At 41.5% G+C, this 18,609-nt stretch overlaps 1 protein-coding gene across 5 annotated transcripts in view; it reads right to left on the bottom strand.

Moving 5' to 3' along the window:
• KMT2C (lysine methyltransferase 2C) overlaps positions 1 to 18,609 on the bottom strand; it is a 207,159-nt gene that overhangs the window by 111,047 nt on the left and 77,503 nt on the right. For all 5 annotated transcript variants that reach the window (XM_086466929.1, XM_086466926.1, XM_086466927.1 and 2 more), the window contains 3 exons: positions 17,438 to 17,644; positions 13,380 to 13,519; positions 11,645 to 11,754 (listed from right to left, as the gene is read on the bottom strand). In XM_086466929.1, coding sequence (XP_086323055.1) covers positions 11,645 to 11,754; positions 13,380 to 13,519; positions 17,438 to 17,644 — 457 coding nt within the window. The remainder of the gene's footprint in view (positions 1 to 11,644; positions 11,755 to 13,379; positions 13,520 to 17,437; positions 17,645 to 18,609) is intronic.

Genomic DNA, 18,609 nt, shown 5'->3' with positions numbered 1-18,609 from the left:
ATCATCATTTTCTTTCTTTTGTAGGCCTTGAAGGACTATACTACCGCTGCTGTGCATAGAAAGATGGAGCCCAGGCATCCATATTCTCATGTTTTACTACAAAGCGTCGAAATGGGTCAGTCCCACCAGCAAACTGAAGCACTAGCTGAGGAAGAAAGTACAATCTTGATTTAAGAGACAGTGCACTTTTCCTTTAGTGGGCTTTCTTTGCTCTTCAGAGATCAGGTTCTCCCTGGTTTTTAAAACATAAGCCCCTCAAATGACTTGGTATAGGTAATTATAAAATCTTGAAATGAAATGCCCAGCAACAGAGTGCCACCTCAGCGGGAACTAGTATGTCACTGCCTTAATGCTTAGACTAACATTTAAGAAAGACACACGGGGCAGGAGGGTGGGAAGAGAAAAAAGAATATAGGGAATTTCTTTGGGCGTACTACGAAAAAAGTGTTTTCTACTCAAGTCATGCAAAAAGGAAGAAAAGGTCTTTTGTGAAACACTCTTCACCAGTTTGGAACCCACACTAAACAATTTCACTTCAGAGGTTTCAGTAAATTATTTCAGTGAACGTTACCAAATAAAGGAAACCTGCACTGGAAATTCCTTCAGGAACATAGGCCCTTTCATGTTTCTCAGCCAGGCTTTTCGGCTTTCATTTCAGGGCTACTGCCGCTTCTCTCAGTCTCACTCTGCTTCCTACACCTCAGACTGCCCTTAGCATCTGCAATGCCTATCGTCTATTCAGCATCAAAACCCTCTCAGAAACATCTTTGTAGCAACAATCTCTCTCCTCTGATTCTAGTATCCACCTATTCGACATCTAGAGTTCAAGAGAGGTGCATTTTTCAAAGCATTCATCTTGAAAAAAAACCCAGACTGAAAACTCAAAGGCTGACTCTGCTTTCCGACTTCAGTGCCAAGGGAGCGCTCATGGGGTGAGCTCCCACCCAACAGCCTCCTGGCACTGCAGCAGGAAACCAGCAGCACCACTGCAGTGGGAGAGAAACAGGAATAGGTGAGCCTGAAACAGCAGACGCTTTCCTTCAGACAAAGCCATACGAATCCTCTTAAGGAAAGACGTCTCGTCCTGCCTAAGTAACTCAACTCTTTTCCCTCCTCGTTTGCTACTGTGTTCCAGAAATGCAGTTGTTATGGGAAAGATCATTTATGTAGATTCATCTGCCAGAAAGGATGCTGTGCTTCTGTTCAGGTCTGCAAAATCTCAGGGACAACCAGGCAATGAAGTCAGAGAAATTGTATTTATGCACTGGCAAAAAATGATGGCTTATGAAAAGTCCTCTCTTACTTTGAATCAAGTTTAGTACTTAAACCTACAGTGTATATACTAGAATACACACACTAGTCACTGTCCCTTTGCAACAGCTGGCAGGGGTTAAGCTCCAGCACTTATTTCTTACAGACCCAAGAAGGAACAAGGCACAGTTTCACTCTAACCAGTGAATTATAATGTGCACTGACAATATAATTTGCTATGCAGACAAATTCACCATATTTTTTTTCATATACTTGGAAACAAAAAGGTAGGGATACAAACACAGCTGTTACTTCACAAAAGGCTCAGGATAAAGCAAAACAAAAGAAAAATCTCAAACAAAAAATCAGTTTAAAAATGTGCATCTTTTCTTTTGCTTCATCTCCTCCAAACTGTGGTTCATAAATTAATGGCCACCTTCCTCTTGTAAACAGAATCAACACATCGAAGAGGATATAAAAATTAAGTATAGCTAAATTGGTCTCACATTATCATGTGCTCCTTTTTCTAATCAACAGGTCACAATCATGATGATAACAGGTTATGAAGCAAAGAACTACTATAAAGACTGAAAAATCACGTTAGAAGTATTTGTACTTGCTGAGAATCAAATTCCCCAAACACATAACCAGAAAAAGCTCCACGTCAAATGCTTTGCCAGCAGTTGGTAATTGATACTCTACTGTATATTAGCACATAGACAGGACAGTGTGGTTTATGTCTCTAAAGGAAGGAACATTTTCAGTTTCTTGCGACGCTAATTTAAAAAAAGTGCTAAATTGTGGATGTGTCATATAGCCTTGAAACAAATATTTCTTCACATTTGTAACAGACTTTTCCACTCAAAAATTCCAAAGATCTTAACATGCTGAAGCACAGTACTAGCTTTACTGGAATGTTAACAATAAATATGTTAAATAATGGGAAAATAAGTGAAAAATTACATCTTTCTTTAAAATTAAATTTTGGATAGGCACAAAGTCAGATAGTCTAATAATTATCAGTTTATTTTAGAAACTTTAGAAACAAGTTTTTAATTAAATAGTTTCAGTTTAATACCATATTCTTTTTATCCCCTTATTTTTTTCACTGGCTGCCTGACTTGACAAGTTACTGAATGATAATACCATATCCCACATCATATAGTACAAACCTGAAATATTAATCCATCTAATAACTGGCAAGGAAAGAAAAAATGGATCAGCTATTCATTCAACAAACCTCAATAAGACTATCACAATCAACACTTATAAACAACCTCTCCTTCAGTAACATACGCAGGCTTACTTGAGTATCAAAGTATTCACGAGCGAGCAACAATTACATCAGAAACATTAGGAAACCAAATGTTTTCTTTCTTAATAAATGGAAAATTCAAAATTAAAATCTTTCAGACTTCCTTCCTCGAAAGGTTACATTGGCCACATTTCTTCCACACGCTAAAGCCTCTCACTTTATGATCATGCCATTCACACAGACCACTCAACTTCATAGCAATCCTTCCAAACATCACTGAAGATCCACATCCAAGTGTGGAGTCTAATTAGATCCCAAGGTATCTACACTTCATGTGCCAAAATAATTACAAACTCATTTGTAATAACTCAGAAGCAGAAAAGTGTGAAGTTCTTCATTCACATATATTCAGTGTTAGCTGTTACTTCACTATGTTAAATACCAGCAGGTACAGAGAAAAACGTACTTTATTTTGTACTAGAAGATGCAGTCTATGAGACAACTGGGGAAACTGAAAAGTGTCTTTTGAAAGCTGAGTCCTAAACTCTGTAGTTTTAAAGGTGCTGTGCTTTGATAGGGAACAAAATTCTTTATGTGTAAGAACTGTAATTTAGTTTTTCCTGTTCTGTGTTCCACTGCAGAAGAAAAAATAGAATGCACAAAATCCCACTAGATAATTTGAAACAAAGTATCATTAAATGTGGCAAAAGTGACTACAGGTTTAAAAACAACTACCAGGCAAAAAATTAGGTGGTGGTTGGGGGTTTTTTTTTAACATATATTAAATTAAGCTTTATTTGCTTTGGCTCCTAGACTCGGACTATAGGAAAGACGGAAAACAGGAAAGGGTGAACTTTTCAGCAACCCAGGTAATTCCAAACATCATCCTTCTGCCTTCTTCTCATCTGCATGTTCTCACTTCTTCCCTATGCCTGGTTCCTCTATTTTGATGTATGCTTTTCAAATCAGCTGGTAGGGGACAATGACTTCAAATGAACAACAGTATGCCATGGTAAAGCTTAGTTTGGTTCAAACAAAAGAACACTTTAATCATTGTCCATGTGACAATATTAATGAGAACTAATTTCCTCCCATACGAGGACAGGCTGAGAGAGTTGGGGTTGTTCAGACTGGAGAAGTGAAGGCTCCAGGGAGACCTTACAGCGGCCTTCCAGTGCTGAAAGGGGGCTACAGGGAAGGTGGGAGGGACTCTTGGTCAGGGAGTGTGGTGACAGGACGAGGGGTAATGCTTTCAAACTGAAAGAGGGGAGATTTAGATTAGATATTAGGAGGAAATTCTTCCTTGCGAGGGTGGTGAGACACTGGCACAGGGTGCCCAGAGAAGCTGTGGCTGCCCCCTCCCTGGCAGTGTCAAGGCCAGGTTGGATGGGGCTGGGAGCAACCTGGTCTGGTGGAAGGTGTCCCTGCCCATGGCAGGGGGGTTGGAACTATATGGTCTTTAAGGTCCCTTCCAATCCAAACCATTCTGTGATTCTATAATTTCCAAATCTTACTAAGCAGGCAAATGTCTGTTCTCAAACTGATGGACTGCAAAAAACCAGCACACACAGACAGGTCCCATGGCAGCTCTTGAACCCGAACAGATTTACCAGAACTGTACTGACATCATTCATGGTGTACAAAGGTGTTCCAGATGAATCACACACCATAAACCAAAACCAACTACGACAATTTTAAGATACCATGGCTGCTTTGCAGAACTTGGAAAACACAGTTACGAAGTAATTGATGTAGCATTTCTGATGTCATTAACAAGCTGTAAGAACAGTCTGATTCACATTCTCCAAGACACAAATGATCTAGCTTTAGGTGACCAAAATCCAAACCGTTCTGGAACAGAGTAATTCATGGAAGATAACTTACACTGTTAAAATGTTACCAAAGCTGTACCCATAGTCACTATGTCTCTCCTTGAAGTACAAAGCTTGTCACCGTTGGCAGGGAAATGGATACAAACCTCTAGAGAAACTCCAAAACAAGAAGAGGGAAATTCATTGAAAACTGAAATACCTCATGCCTTCCACTGCTGAACTGTTACAGGATTTCTAAAACATGCTAGGAACAGAACGAAAGTACTAAACTGACCAACAGCATACGGCAGTGTCTTCTTGAGGAGACATATGTCACTATTCCTCTAGTCCTTCTCTTGCACTTTCTGTGTTAGAGTTGTCTAAAAGACAGCAACCCATAAAACAAGTAGAGATGTTATCTTGGAAGAATACTTCCTGCAGTACTTCCTCAGTTGCAAGACAAAAGCAACTACAGGGGAAAAAACCTCAGTAAGATAAAATCAGAAGCCACTCCAATAGGGCAGCCACTGCAGCAGTCACTCCCAAGCTGCAGTGAAGGGAGATTAAAAGAAGCCAAGTGCCTTGTGCATGCAAAAGTACCATAAAAAAAAAAATCAAGATTTGGAAGACGAACTTCTCAATACCAGAGCCGCTCATTTAGTATCATGTTACAACGCTTCTCCTTGAAAAATGGCAAATACAGAGGTCTTTGCACACAAATGGTATAAATTATGATAGATGGCATTCTTTATGCATTTTTCCCTGGCTTTAAGAATAATTATCTCTTCCAATAATGAGAAAGGAAGATGGGAGCTTTCAGAGGATCAAGGAACTGCAAATCCTGCACTCTATCTCTAAAAAAAGACACCGCTACGTGCTCTGTTCAGCTAGGTTGAGATATACATAAAGCTAACATTGTCCCTAACTTCAGGATTCTGTCATCTAAACCATTTTTCACACACAATTTTGATGTTGACAGAAAGTAAAACTAGCCGAAAAATTGCTATGGCTAAATGGACACAATCCTCCACACCGTATGAAGTTAATAGTGCATTAAGATGTTGATGCGTATCTTTACATAGAAGGAACAACAAAAGGAAGAATCAGTTGAGCCAAATCGGTTTTCAACTTAAAGCAGCACAAGTAAACGTACACACTAAAAACATGGACAAGTCTCAACAAGGTGAGAAACGTACTGAGGCTAAGGGGCGAAGGTACTTTCAAAATCACAGAATCACAGAATGGTTTGGGTTGGAAGGGACCTTAAAGATCATCTCGTTCCAACCCCCCTGCCATGGGCAGGGACACCTTCCACCAGACCAGGTTGCTCCCAGCCCCATCCAACCTGGCCTTGAGCACTGCCAGGGAGGGGGCAGCCACAGCTTCTCTGGGCAACCTGTGCCAGTGTCTCACCACCCTCACAGGGAAGAATTTCCTCCTAATATCTAATCTAAATCTCACCTCTTTCAGTTTGAAACCATTACCCCTCGTCCTGTCACCACACTCCCTGATCAAGAGTCCCTCCCCACCTTCCCTGTAGCCCCCTTTCAGCACTGGAAGGCTGCTGTAAGGTCTCCCCAGAGCCTTCACTCCTCCAGGCTGAACAACCCCAACTCTCTCAGCCTGTCCTCGTAGGGGAGGGTGCTCCAGCCCCTTGGTCATCTTCGTGGCCTTCTTCTGGACCCACTCAAGGATGGGCCATGTCTTTCTTGTACTGGGGGCCCCAGAGCTGGATGCAGCACTGCAGGTTGGGTCTCACAAGAGCAGAGTAGAGGGGGAGAATCACCTCCCTCAACCTTCTGGCCACGCTGCTTGTGATGCAGCCCAGGATGCTGTTGGCTTTCTGCGCTACAAGCACACGTTGCTGGCTCATATTCAGCTTTTCATCTACCAGCACCCCAAAGTCCTTCTCCGCAGGGCTGCTCTCAATCCACTCATCACCCAGCCTGTACCTGTGCTTGGGATTGCCCCAACCCCTGTGCCGGACCTTGCACTTGGCCTTGTTGAACTTCATGAGGTTCACACAGGCCCATCTCTCCAGCCTGTCCAGGACCCTCTGGATGGCCTCCCTTCCCTCCAGTGTGTCCACCGCACGACACTGCTTGGTGTCGTTGGCAGACTTGCTGAGGGTGCACTCAATCCCACTGTCCTTGTCACCAATAAAATGTGGACAAACACTTTAAAAAAAAAGTATTAACATTTTAAATGTTTCCCAACTCTCTCCTCAAATTTCTTTCTTATGGTCTAGCTTGGTAAGCATCATGCTAGAATTGAGTCTTGAGCAAAGAATTAAAAGCAATAGATGGAACGGACTTTAAGAAACGTATTTAATATGCAAGTCTTGTAACACTGCTCCAACTTGGAAGTATCTACAAACAGCCTCAAATCTACTGCCTCTGGTGACAGAATTCAAGGGAAGCTGCCTTAAAGAAAATTTTCAGGACTGGGTTACCATGTGAAAAGGGCTTACAGGAGAAAGGAGTGTCAAAACAGCAGATCATTTTGGGTCTGGAACAAAGCAAGATACTATTGATTAGTTTGCCTCTATGCAAAGCAACAACTCCTACAGTCCTCAACAATGATAAGATGCCAAACACTGCCTGCAGAAACTCAGCTGAAAACAGCTGCCTTGTACAGAGAGAAGATACTGCCCTGATTAACTAAAAAAATGGATGGGTGGGAGAAGACAACAGCAATTTCTCAGCTGTCTCTCTGCAAGTGTGTTGGTCCCGAAGAAACACTTGACTATTACTGGAAAATTGAAAGCTGTGAAGTAGATAAACATGCAACAAGCCAAACAGAATTTCAAAGGAAACAGAAACCTACATTTTATAAAATGGAAACAGAGTAATACAGTACTTGAGATGACTGCTTTAGACACTTCATTACTATCATGTTTCCCCTAGTCAGTCTTTAAGTAGACAGGAACCTTCTTCTTGGTTTCAACCAATACTGTTTTCTTTGACTTCAGTGTCCTTGAAAAATTCTCCCAGACTGGTAAATTGTTTTCTACATCTTACCCAAAGAGAAAGCTGGCTGGGAAAGTTACCATTGCATTCCTTTCTTGCACCCAGTTTGTTCAAAAGTGGCTCAAACACGTTATCTACTGAGTCTTCCTTAAATTCACTTCTTGAATTGAGCTACATACATATTGGGGGAAAAAAGCAGCCTACCTTATTTGGGACTCTGTAGTGTACAGAAGAGCTAGGGCTAGACAATGTAAGACAGACAAGTAGTGAACTCTATTCTCAACTGACTGTAGAGAAACAGCCATTTACTCAATACATATAAAATAAACAAGGAAATCATAAAGCAGTATTTAAAAATACCTCAAAATATTTCAGAAACCACTCTTGTTAAAAGCTGAGCAGATGCAAGCCATAAAGGCCTCCATTTTAAATGGCAATACCAGTAAGTTCACACTTCCAAATATCAAAAAGCAGTATAGTTAAGAAAGCGTAAGACTGAAGCCAAAGATACAAGAAAAAGCAGAAAACTCTACTTGTGCACATCTATTATTTTTTTCAGCACGAACTCTGACTTCTGTTCAAACAGTTTCCTTTGCTTAGTTTATCTTGCTAAGTCTCCATTTCACAGCATCTTTGCATTCTACCACAAATATCTGTGGAAACACCTTACTGATAAAAGTCTATCTTCATAAAGCTGACAACATGACAGCTTCTTTACTATGGCAATTTTTATGTACTGAGTAGAGCGCTTACAAGTGACAAGAAAATTTAGTGAAGTTTTGGATCAAGTAAATCACAAAGTTTTCTCTCCCCCTGACTACATTCTGAAGAGTCCTCTTCTTTCAAAACCTGAAACAAAATTACTCCAAAATCCCCCAAAATCGTATTAAAGTAGTGGGCGAAGGAACTGCCCTGTCTGGGTGTTCAGGCTCTTTAATTTACATACTATACAAGCTCCAGAGGTTAAAGTATGTGAATTCTAAAGAGTCATCTTGAGAAAAGACCTGACACTACACTCGTCACCTGGATCACCAGTTCTTCCTTATGACTTTTTAAACTTAGAAAGTGGTTTTGCTGAGATCAGCAAGACAAGCAACGGGACGGAACAAGTCACCTATACTACCCATAAGGGCTAGAGCACATCTATTACCACACACTTAACTGTATATTCCAGCTTGTATTTGTCAGTTGTTACAAAACAACACGATGCACAAGATTTCAAACACTCACACATACAGACATATGTACATGCACTCATTAATATTAAAGAGAGGCAAACCCACGACTTTGTTTCAAAGTCCAAGAACCCACCTATGTCTAGACACGACTACACGTAACAAACTGGTCAGATGTCTTTGCCAGGCCTTCAAAATGAGAGAATCAAAAGAAAGAACTGAAGAAGACAGACATGCTAAGCAGGGTATTTTGTGAAACATGCACAGATATCGAGATCTCTGCAGTACTGTATTTTAAACCTTCAGCAAACATGGGCCAAGAAGAAAACCAAAATGAATTAACATACATAACTTTGGAACAGGTCAATGAAATACGTCCACACAAGCTTTATTAATGCAATCACAAGTTCAGTGAAGCCAAATGGACATCTCAACTGGTAAACAGAGTAATAAGAAACACTGTCATACCCAGTTAAAACAGATTTGCAAACAATAGGCAGCCTAACTAATGAGAAACATGAATGTAACTTACAAATTAAAGAGACCCTCAAGGTAAGAACAGCCCCAAAATGCTCTCCACACATTAAAAGGATCTAAACCAATGGACTATACGATCAAGAAAAAGTTTGTTACATGTCAAAAATTAATCTGTACGTGAACATAAGGAAAAGAAAACTTACTTTCCCAGCAAAGGAAAGATGTCAATGCCACAGACCACATCATAAACCCATGTCACGCCGGAGGGGTTCCAAGATGACAGAAATCCCCAACCAAGCAAACAACAACAACAAAACCCAAAGCAAATTTGGTGGCAAGTAGAGCAAATAGCGTACAGTTTGTTTTCATTTAAACTATTTTTCTGTATGCCCTGAGCACATACTTGCATCTGCATTGCCAACAGTATTCAGAACATTTAAACAGAAACTTTACTTTTAAAATGCAGCAACGTCGCATTAGAAAGAAGCCCAAAATTCTAGCAAAACCAAAGCACAAACAGCTATAAATGCAAAAACATGCAGCAAATTAATTGCTATACTGTTCATACAAAACTTTTTAAAGTATCTCATGCAAAGAAAATTTCTTCCCTTAAGCTTTTCCACTATCACATACGATAACCATCACCACCTACTTTTTTGTTCCTTCTTTAGCTCACTGACAAGCTAAAAAGCAGTGGTAAAATTATTACCAGGTACTACAGCCTGGACACAAGCAAACACAGGATTACTTGGGCTCCAAACCAGTTATACACAAACTTTTTAAGCAACCCCCACATCACTGCTCCATGGTCAGTAACAGAGAACTACATTAGAGTTTGCTCCTAGTTTCTTGAAAAAAAACTAAAAGCAAAAAAATTCCCTGGCATGATCATGGGACAAAGATGCCCCATTTTGTCCAGCTATTCCTCTAGAATCAATCACAGTTGCGCTTCTACTCTGCTCTCCCTGGGGATGTTGCAAGAAGGATAAAAGAGAATAACCAAACCAGTGTCATTCTTTGCTGGCTGACTGCTGTATTGCAGCAAAGAAAGTTTCTCGACGGTTTCAGCAAAGATTGACTTCAAAATATGCAGCATGGCACTCGATTCAAATTTCTCTCCTCTCTCCACATTACACTGAAACATGTGCAACAGGGGTATCCAAAAATTATTTGCAGAATTTGAAAAGGTTAGTAGAGAAGCTACAGAGCAGCACGTGAAAAGGCAGGGCTGAAATGGAAACTATCAGCCCAGAGAGATGTGGCACTCTCAAGAATTCTTATGTAAATATTTGCATTATAAACATCTACACAAAACTTTAAAGGTACTGACGTCAAGGTGAGGCACCATCACGCTGAGGTACAGGGGAGGAGCAAGATGCCACACAAAGGAGCAGAACTTAAATAATGGAAAGAGGATGAAAGTCAAGGGAGCAAAATACAACCTTGAACACTGCAGCAAGGGTTTCTGTTAGAAATGAGACTATTATAATGAAAATTACTATAGATGGGAATGAACTGGTCACAAAATGACTACAAGCCACCATCATCAGACAAAACAGGTGGATGAAAACTTTTCAGCAGTGGAATTTTAAAAAAGTAACTCAATAACCAATTTTGGGTGTTCTTTCCATTCCTTTTATAATTTTTTATACACAGACATGTACATACAAATGTCTTAAGATCTTCAAGCTCATCTAGAACTTAATAGTACAGGTTCATTCACTCTGAATAGTCTTTTATTTTGAAAGCAGACACAGAGGTATCAATTAGATTATTGAAAGCAAAGCATTTATTCAATATTGGTAGAAGCAGGAGGTGCAAGGAAAGCTGTATTATATGGCTTGTACTGAAATCCTGATTTAAAGCAGCTTTTTAGTTCAACAACTGGTATCTTCTGCATCATTTTTCTTTTTTTTTTAATATAATGCATTAAAAACAAGTAAAAATAAGCCTAAGCATGATCATGGGAAAACCAGCAAAAATGACAGATTTGTTCATAGCATGGCTGATTAATATAGAAAAAACTAAAATTATTAAAATAATCTACCAGATATTATTAAATATGACCAAAAAGTACAGCTACACATGGTAAAAGCAATGTGAAAGAGATCTCTTCATCATTTCAAGATGCTATCAGAATATGAGACTAGGAGGAGGAGTCTGTCCTTTTCAAAGGTACCTATTTTTCCAAATACATTACCATTTCAAATTAAAAGACTAAATATTTTTATAAGTATTTCTACCAATATTTAAAGCAATAACATAGGCTTTGTGGTAAACACTGGTTTTTCTATACTGCCCTGCTTTTAAAAAGTGGTATGAAAGTAATTGATAACTTTTTAACTGCATTTGAGTTACATAATTTCAGAATATAAACTGGCAAAATAAGTATTTCCTCTACCTAGTGGGGCATTTGCTAATTTGAACTCAACTTTTATTTTGTTTTGGTTAATCAGGTACCTCCTACATTCTAGTTACCTCAGAACTAATTAATTATATGTGCCATACAACGCCGTAAGCCTTTTTAATAAATTGCGACAGTAGGTTTTATCATGAAGACCTGTCCAAATAAACCTCATTACAAATGTGAGCTCAGGGGTTGGTAGGCAGAGATTTTTGGTCACACACTGTATTGCATTAACCTACTATCTTTTTTTCCACCCCACCCCCTATTTTCTTACTGGCTTGAGCATTCTTTTTACTCACTTCTGTGCTCCCTGAGACAACAGCTTTGTCCACGTTCACCGATAGCTGCTCTTCAGTCTGGCAGACTCCCAATGACCACTCCGCACAGCGGTGATGAGCCCAGCAATGACCTAAGGCATTAAGAAAGAAAAAGACCTTTGGCTGTACAACTCTGTCAAGCAGTTCCTTTAAGTATGGAACTTAGTTCGAGCAGATAAAATTAATAGTCTCTCTTCCTTCTGTTTTTCTTGTTGCAACATTTAATGCCCTTATTATCACACACTAAATATACTGCAGTTACTATCAGACACTAAATATACTGTGATTTTCTTTTATACATAACACATCTTCCTCTATTTCAGCGCATTCCGTGTCTCTCATTCTCAGATGCTTGATCACGTAATCGTAACAGTGGCATGTATATGATTCTACGACTTTATGATTCTACATGCAACGTTTGTGTGAGACACACATGCAGAGCTACATTTGATCTTGTATTTCACTGTAGTAACATTTGTACTCTTAAGATTCCCAAGGACTGGACACAGATCTGTATGTTCATGTAGAACCCGCTCACATGATGCTTTAGAATTCTACGCAAAACCTTTAAAAGCTCAAAATACAGCATGCATAGAAACACCACATAAATGACTGAGAAAAACATGTCAATACAAACAATGTGTTACAGAGACAGAATTAGAAATGTTTATCTACTAACAAAAAAATTCAGAATGTGCAGAATTCAACAGGTATCTCTTAAAAGGAAGTTTCTAACTCAATGCTGGAAAAAACAATGTAAATGATGCATACTTCTGAAGGAATTCTATGACAGCTTTATACTAGATTAGAAATTATGCTTTACATTAGCTGTTGAACTTAATCATACAGCAACAAAACAACTCCCCCAAAAATCTTTGCAGGGCCTTGGGAAGAGTAGTCTACTAATAGTAACAACTTAAAAACATTAGACTGATACACACACACCCCCCCACACCCACCACCCCTCCACACACACGGTGGTGTAACTATTTAAGAGAAACCACTGAATTTTATTTTTTGTTTTTAATTAGACTTTGAAATTAATTTCCACACTCATGAAAGAATGACACTTATATTATTGCACAAATACATTTTCATTTTTGAGGCAAAATATGTGAGTGGACTACCGGCATCAAAGCATTTGGACATACATGCTTTCTGACAAAGCAATTCAAAACTGAGTAAAGAGAAAAGTTCCATTAAAATGAAAAGCAGATGACAAACCAGACAGTTTTCTGACAGAAAACCTGCAGATAATGGAAACATGCAAGTGTATTATGCCTCTACTGTTCTCGCAATACTGCTCTTTTAAATCCTCTGCTCCATTACTTCCGATAACCCCACAATAGCGGCAGGAGATTAGGTAAGGCTACAGGATTAGGACTTTAAGAATTACATTAAGCTGTGCCTCATTTTTTTTTTCCTTTTTTCCCCAAAATAGAATCACAATATTGAAGATATTAGTACCCAAACACCAGTTCAGCAGCAGACGACAAATATTTTCCCATATGAAGTTGACAACGATTCTGTCCAGTACTCAAGACAAGACTATACAAAACCACCACATAACACTGGCAAAAGCTACGAAAGAATCATCAAACACTTGACAAACACCAGAACACAGAAAACCAACAGCTGAAAAACTTCACTCACTGCCATTGTAGCTACTGTACTTCTACTACTGGATGGGAAAAAGGAGGATAGCAACATATCTTACCTGTTGGCTCGAATAAGGCTTGAACATCAATGTCATCTGGTAAGCCAACTAAACTGAGTTCATCCCAGAATTTGACAACCTGATCATCAGAAGCAGTTTGGGTGCTTACACTTGTACATGATGCTATACTCGATCGAGATCTGTATTGGGGAGCAAAAAACCAAGTTTAGAGGTGACCACATCCTCTGTTTAACTAGCTAGATACTTATAAATGATCCAAAACTCAGGGAAAGTGAATATAAATTTTTCCAAACATGATAAAATATAAATTAACATGAAAAAAAGTCCTTCTTCCTCATACTTTAGCCCAACATTTTTACCCAATAACGAAGCTTTCAGTTAAAGCTGCTATTCAAAAGGCCAGAACCAAGAGCTTGGCAAATGCCCCTTTCCCGAGCCTGCTCTCTTCCAGCTCTTCAGGACACACATGCCACTCTTTTTAAACTCCAGTTCTGTTGCTATTAAAATTTGCCCAACCCTAGGAATGGAGAATTAGGTAACAACAGCAAGCAGTCTGTGTTACTCTGCGGAAGAAGGGACGTAGAAGGAAGAAAAGAGAGTGGTGTAAGCGGTGAGCACCAGCTGCAGCATTCATACGGCCCAGCCCTCTCCCTGCAGTCCCAACAGCTGGTCCAGGGAACAGCACTGACAGTATCCTCAAAGGAGACTGCCACAGCCAGAGGTAAGGTGCCTAGATCAACACTGCAACTGGGGGTAAGGTAGAAAAAAGACCAGGAGTGAAAAAGCCGCTTGGAAATAAAGATTGTCATCTAATGCCATCAAGACGTTAAAAAATAAAAAGGGGGGTGCGCGGGAGGAAAAGAGCGTGGGGGAATTGCAAGGATATAAAGACTACTATGTGGTGCTGGCACGGGAGAATCTAGTTTATAACCTTATTAATTTGTTCCTCAAAATCTCAATAGAATACGATCAATAAAACTCAGATCACTCCACTAAAAAAAGAAGCAGCAATGACTCCTCCTCCTTTACTTCCTGCAGGCAAAAAACTATCGTGGACATCTAAGAACGTGCATTAGGCTTACTGATAAAAGAGACCTGACCTCTGATGCTTCAACAGTTGGTAGGAAAGGTGGTGCTGCATTTTGTATTAAGGTTCTTTGAATTTCATTACTCTCCCTCATTAAAAACTCAAACGTATAGATTTGCTATTACTTCTGAGTTTCTAGACTTGAGACACCACAAAACCACCTCTCTTTCCTGACTGCTCTCCTGCTTATAAACTCTAAAAAAAGATGCTGAAAAACAACCTACCGCCAATAAGCCAAGAGATACAGTAAGCAATGGAATTTTAACCTGCTATAACTGTGCCTTCCTGGAAACCATGTATGTATGCTTTACTACAGTGATTTCATGCAGAAATACGCGAAAAAAACTGAACTTATGGGGAAGAGTAACACCCCTCTTGCACAACCAAAGAAATCTTAAAAGTTTTCAATTATTACTTGATGTCTTCATGACCTGCGTCATGACAGAAATTGAACATAAAAAAAAACCAAACAAACCACCAAATCGGTTAACTCTGGCACTATCCACAGCAAGTCTCCCCCCAATAAAGCACCATTAACCCATTCTGTTCAATAAAGCTGGTTCCTGAACATCGCCCATGGCCAGTGAAGCCACTCTAACATTAAACTGCTACTCACAGATGACACTAAATTGGGTGGGAGTGTTGATCTGCTCGAGGGTAGGAAGGCTCTGCAGAGGGACCTGGACAGGCTGGATCGATGGGCTGAGGCCACTTGTATGAGGTTCAACAAGGCCAAGTGTCGGGTCCTGCACTTGGGTCACAACAACCCCACACAGCACTGCAGGCTTGGGGATGAGTGGCTGGAAAGGTGCCCGGTGGAAAAGGAGCTGGGGGTGCTGGTCAACAGCCGGCTGAACATGAGCCGGCAGTGTGCCCAGGTGGCCAAGAAGGCCGACAGCATCCTGGCCTGTATCAGCAATGGTGTGGCCAGCAGGAGCAGGGAGGTGATCGTGCCCCTGTACTGGGCACTGGTGAGGCCGCCCCTCGAATGCTGGGTGCAGTTTTGGGCCCCTCACTGCAAGAAGGACATTGAGGTGCTGGAGCGTGTCCAGAGAAGGGCAGTGAAGCTGGTGAAGGGTCTGGAGAACAGGTCTGGTGAGGAGCGGCTGAGGGACCTGGGGTTGTTTAGCCTGGAGAAGAGAAGGCTGAGGGAAGACCTTGTTGCTCTCTACAGCTACCTTAGAGGAGGTTATGGTGAGGTGGAGGTCGGTCTCTTCTCCCAGGTAACTAACGACAGGGAAAGAGGAAATGGCCTCAAGTTGTGCCAGGGGAGGTTTAAGGGGGACATTAGGAAAAATTTCTTTACGGAAAGAGTAGTCAAACATTGGAACAGGCTGCTCAGGGAAGGGGTGGAGTCACCATCCCTGGAGGTGTTCAAAAAACGTGTAGATGTGGCACTTTGGGACACAAGTTTAACAGGCGTGGTGATGCTGGGTTGACAGCTGGACTTGATGATCTTAGAGGTCTTTTCCAACTTTAATGATTCTATGCTCAAAGCATTGGAGTTTAAAGGAATGCAAAAAAAAAAAATCCCAATTAACAAGGCATTTTTATTAATATGAAAGCTTTCTCACAAGATCCAACCAGTCACTTTACAGAACGTCCCAATTTACTCTGCAATTTCATCCTGAACAGAAACACTTTCCACGCCATCCTGATCTCCTGCACGTAGCCCTTGTGTAAATAATATTTCATATGCCTGTAAAACAGAGTAACTGTCTGAGAGGAGGGGGGTAGTTTTATTAGCTTTAAGAAATGCAATTTTTCCCTGTTGGCATGACACAACGCGCGTTTTTACAGCACCGACACAGTGACATACGCTGTGTCCCTGAGCAGCGTCAGCAGGTACAGAGCACACTCGGCAGCGTCCCCAGCCGCCAGCACTGCCCTGGCGCTGGACACTGACACATCCGAAACCTCAACTTTAACGGCACCGACCGAACCTGCGTTAAATTAACCATTTTGGGAGCGCACGTCGGCCGGGTTCGCAGAGCCGCCGCCCGCCCCGGCCCGCCAGGCCGCGGCCCCTCAGGCTGCTCCGCCTCACGGGCGGGCGCGGCCGCGGCCGCCGCCTCCCCCATCGTTTCGCTTCCTCGGCCGGTCCCCGCGGGCCGGCGGCGGCCCCGTGCCCGCAGCCAATCCCCGGCCTCCAGCGCAGCCGGCTCCGGGCCCCGCCGCCCCGCTCCCGCCTCCCCCGGGCCCGCGGCCGGCCCCGGCCCCCGCCTCCCCCGGGGCTGGCGGCGCCGAGCCACCCGCCTCTAGCCGCGGGGACGGAACCCCTGGACCTATGGGAACACCCCCGTGCAGGTGGATTTCAGAACGCGCTTCTCCCATCAGTCGCAGCTTAAGTGTCACCGCCAGACACACCGTGTCCTGGGCAAAGCTCCCCCGCGGAGCTGTGTACGTCCCCACCGCTCCTCAGAAACACCGAAAGGTGGAACTAACCTGAGAGGACTGGGGACGCTGCCCGTCGCTGGCCAAACCCACCCTGCTGGGAAACCTGCCACCAAACCCCGCTGCTGAAGGGTAAGGGACGAGTGCTCCATGCCCGCAACAACAGTCACCATGGCAGAGCCAGCTTTGGCGGGCAAGGGGAAGAGCTTCAACAAGATGGGCAAAGGCTTCTAGTTACCTCCAGCCTACAAAATACATGAAGTGTCAGACGTCCATTATCTCCTACTCTGGCGCGTACTTCTACCTCAACCTCACCAGCAGATCTGTGCTTTACAGTAACCATGTGTCTTTGCTATGTTCTTCCAGAGTCGAGATTCACACTGGAGGGGAGAAACCAAGCGATCTTTAAAAAGCAGGAGAGCGAGCTATGCCTGTACTGCTTGCATGTTGGGTTTTTGTTTGTTTGTTTCCAGAAAACTTACTAATATTCATGACCCGCATTTTCACAAATACAAGTTATTTGCCTACTGCAGTACAGTGTCGGTAAAGATGCTTCCTCAACTTCATGCAAAACACACAAACAAAAAAATACATCTTTATTGTAGAACGGACTTACTTCTTCTGTCCTCTCTGTTTGCGCGGCACTGAGTTTTGCCTTGGAGTTCTCTCACAAGCTCCATCGGTGCTGTCGCTGGCTTCACTCTTATTTAAAGGCTGGTTTTTCCATGGGATAACATACCCAGGAGTTGGACTGAATTGTTTTAAGTCTCCTTGTCCTAAAGAGCTCCGTTCTCCACAGTAACAAAAGGCGCAGAGTTGTTCGCTGTGAAAGGGAAAATAATTACTTCTTTTTTGGGGGGAAAACAGCAGAAGATACACCAAAGAGCAACTTTCATGCCAATTTAACCCTTTGTAACAAAGCTATGAAAGCTCCCAAGTGCTGTCAGTATCAGAATTCAGGAATACTATTTCCAGCTAATTTAAAGTTACATTAAAAGAACTTTTTTGTTCACAAAAGTGCATGATTAACAAAAGAAAAAAAAACCACCACATATAATATTCAAATAATTAATTTTCGTTCAAAAATTCCATGTCTCTAGATGCACACTTGCTAAATGGTGTCAGAAAACAGGGCAAAAAAAAAGAATAGGAGGAAGAACTTCATTAATACCTCACACCCATTAAAAGAATTCAGTGTTGCCAGCACAGAAAAGGCAAAGCTCTGCTTTTTTGAACACAGAACGCCACTACACAGATCCCCTTGTGTAAGCACATACACCTTATGTGTAAGACAATGTGCAAAGACTTTATACCAAAAGGTTTAATGTAACATGGAGGAATGGAATCATGAGAAAATCACAGCAATGGTTACAGTCACACATACCAGGGCACACGACACAAATCCAAACATTCTCGTTTAGTTTACTATTTAAAAACAAAACCATACCTAAAAGGTTTACTAGAGAAAATTTATATTTACAGAACTGTGACCGCTACAATATCCCTGTACCACTCGCAATCATGTTTTAACATGCATAACGTAGCAACAGCATTGAAATGACAGCTCTGACAGCGCTCCTTGTGTCACATCATATGGAAGCTACTGAAAAATATTTCTATAATAAACATATCCACAAACCTAAAATGTGAACTTCTGCAACTAATGCAGTTTGCATTAAAGGAAGGCCATTTAACACATTTTTTTATGCTTAAATGAGCAATTCTGTTTTCTTCATATTCATGCCCCTAAGACCCCCAAAAGATGCCTCAGGGAATCAGGCACTTGGA

The sequence above is a fragment of the Leptosomus discolor genome, chromosome 6 (assembly GCF_034619465.1).
Source record: "Leptosomus discolor isolate bLepDis1 chromosome 6, bLepDis1.hap2, whole genome shotgun sequence".
In the NCBI taxonomy this organism is placed as follows: Eukaryota; Metazoa; Chordata; class Aves; order Leptosomiformes; family Leptosomidae; genus Leptosomus; species Leptosomus discolor.
This window is presented reverse-complemented; position numbering and strand designations above follow the sequence as displayed.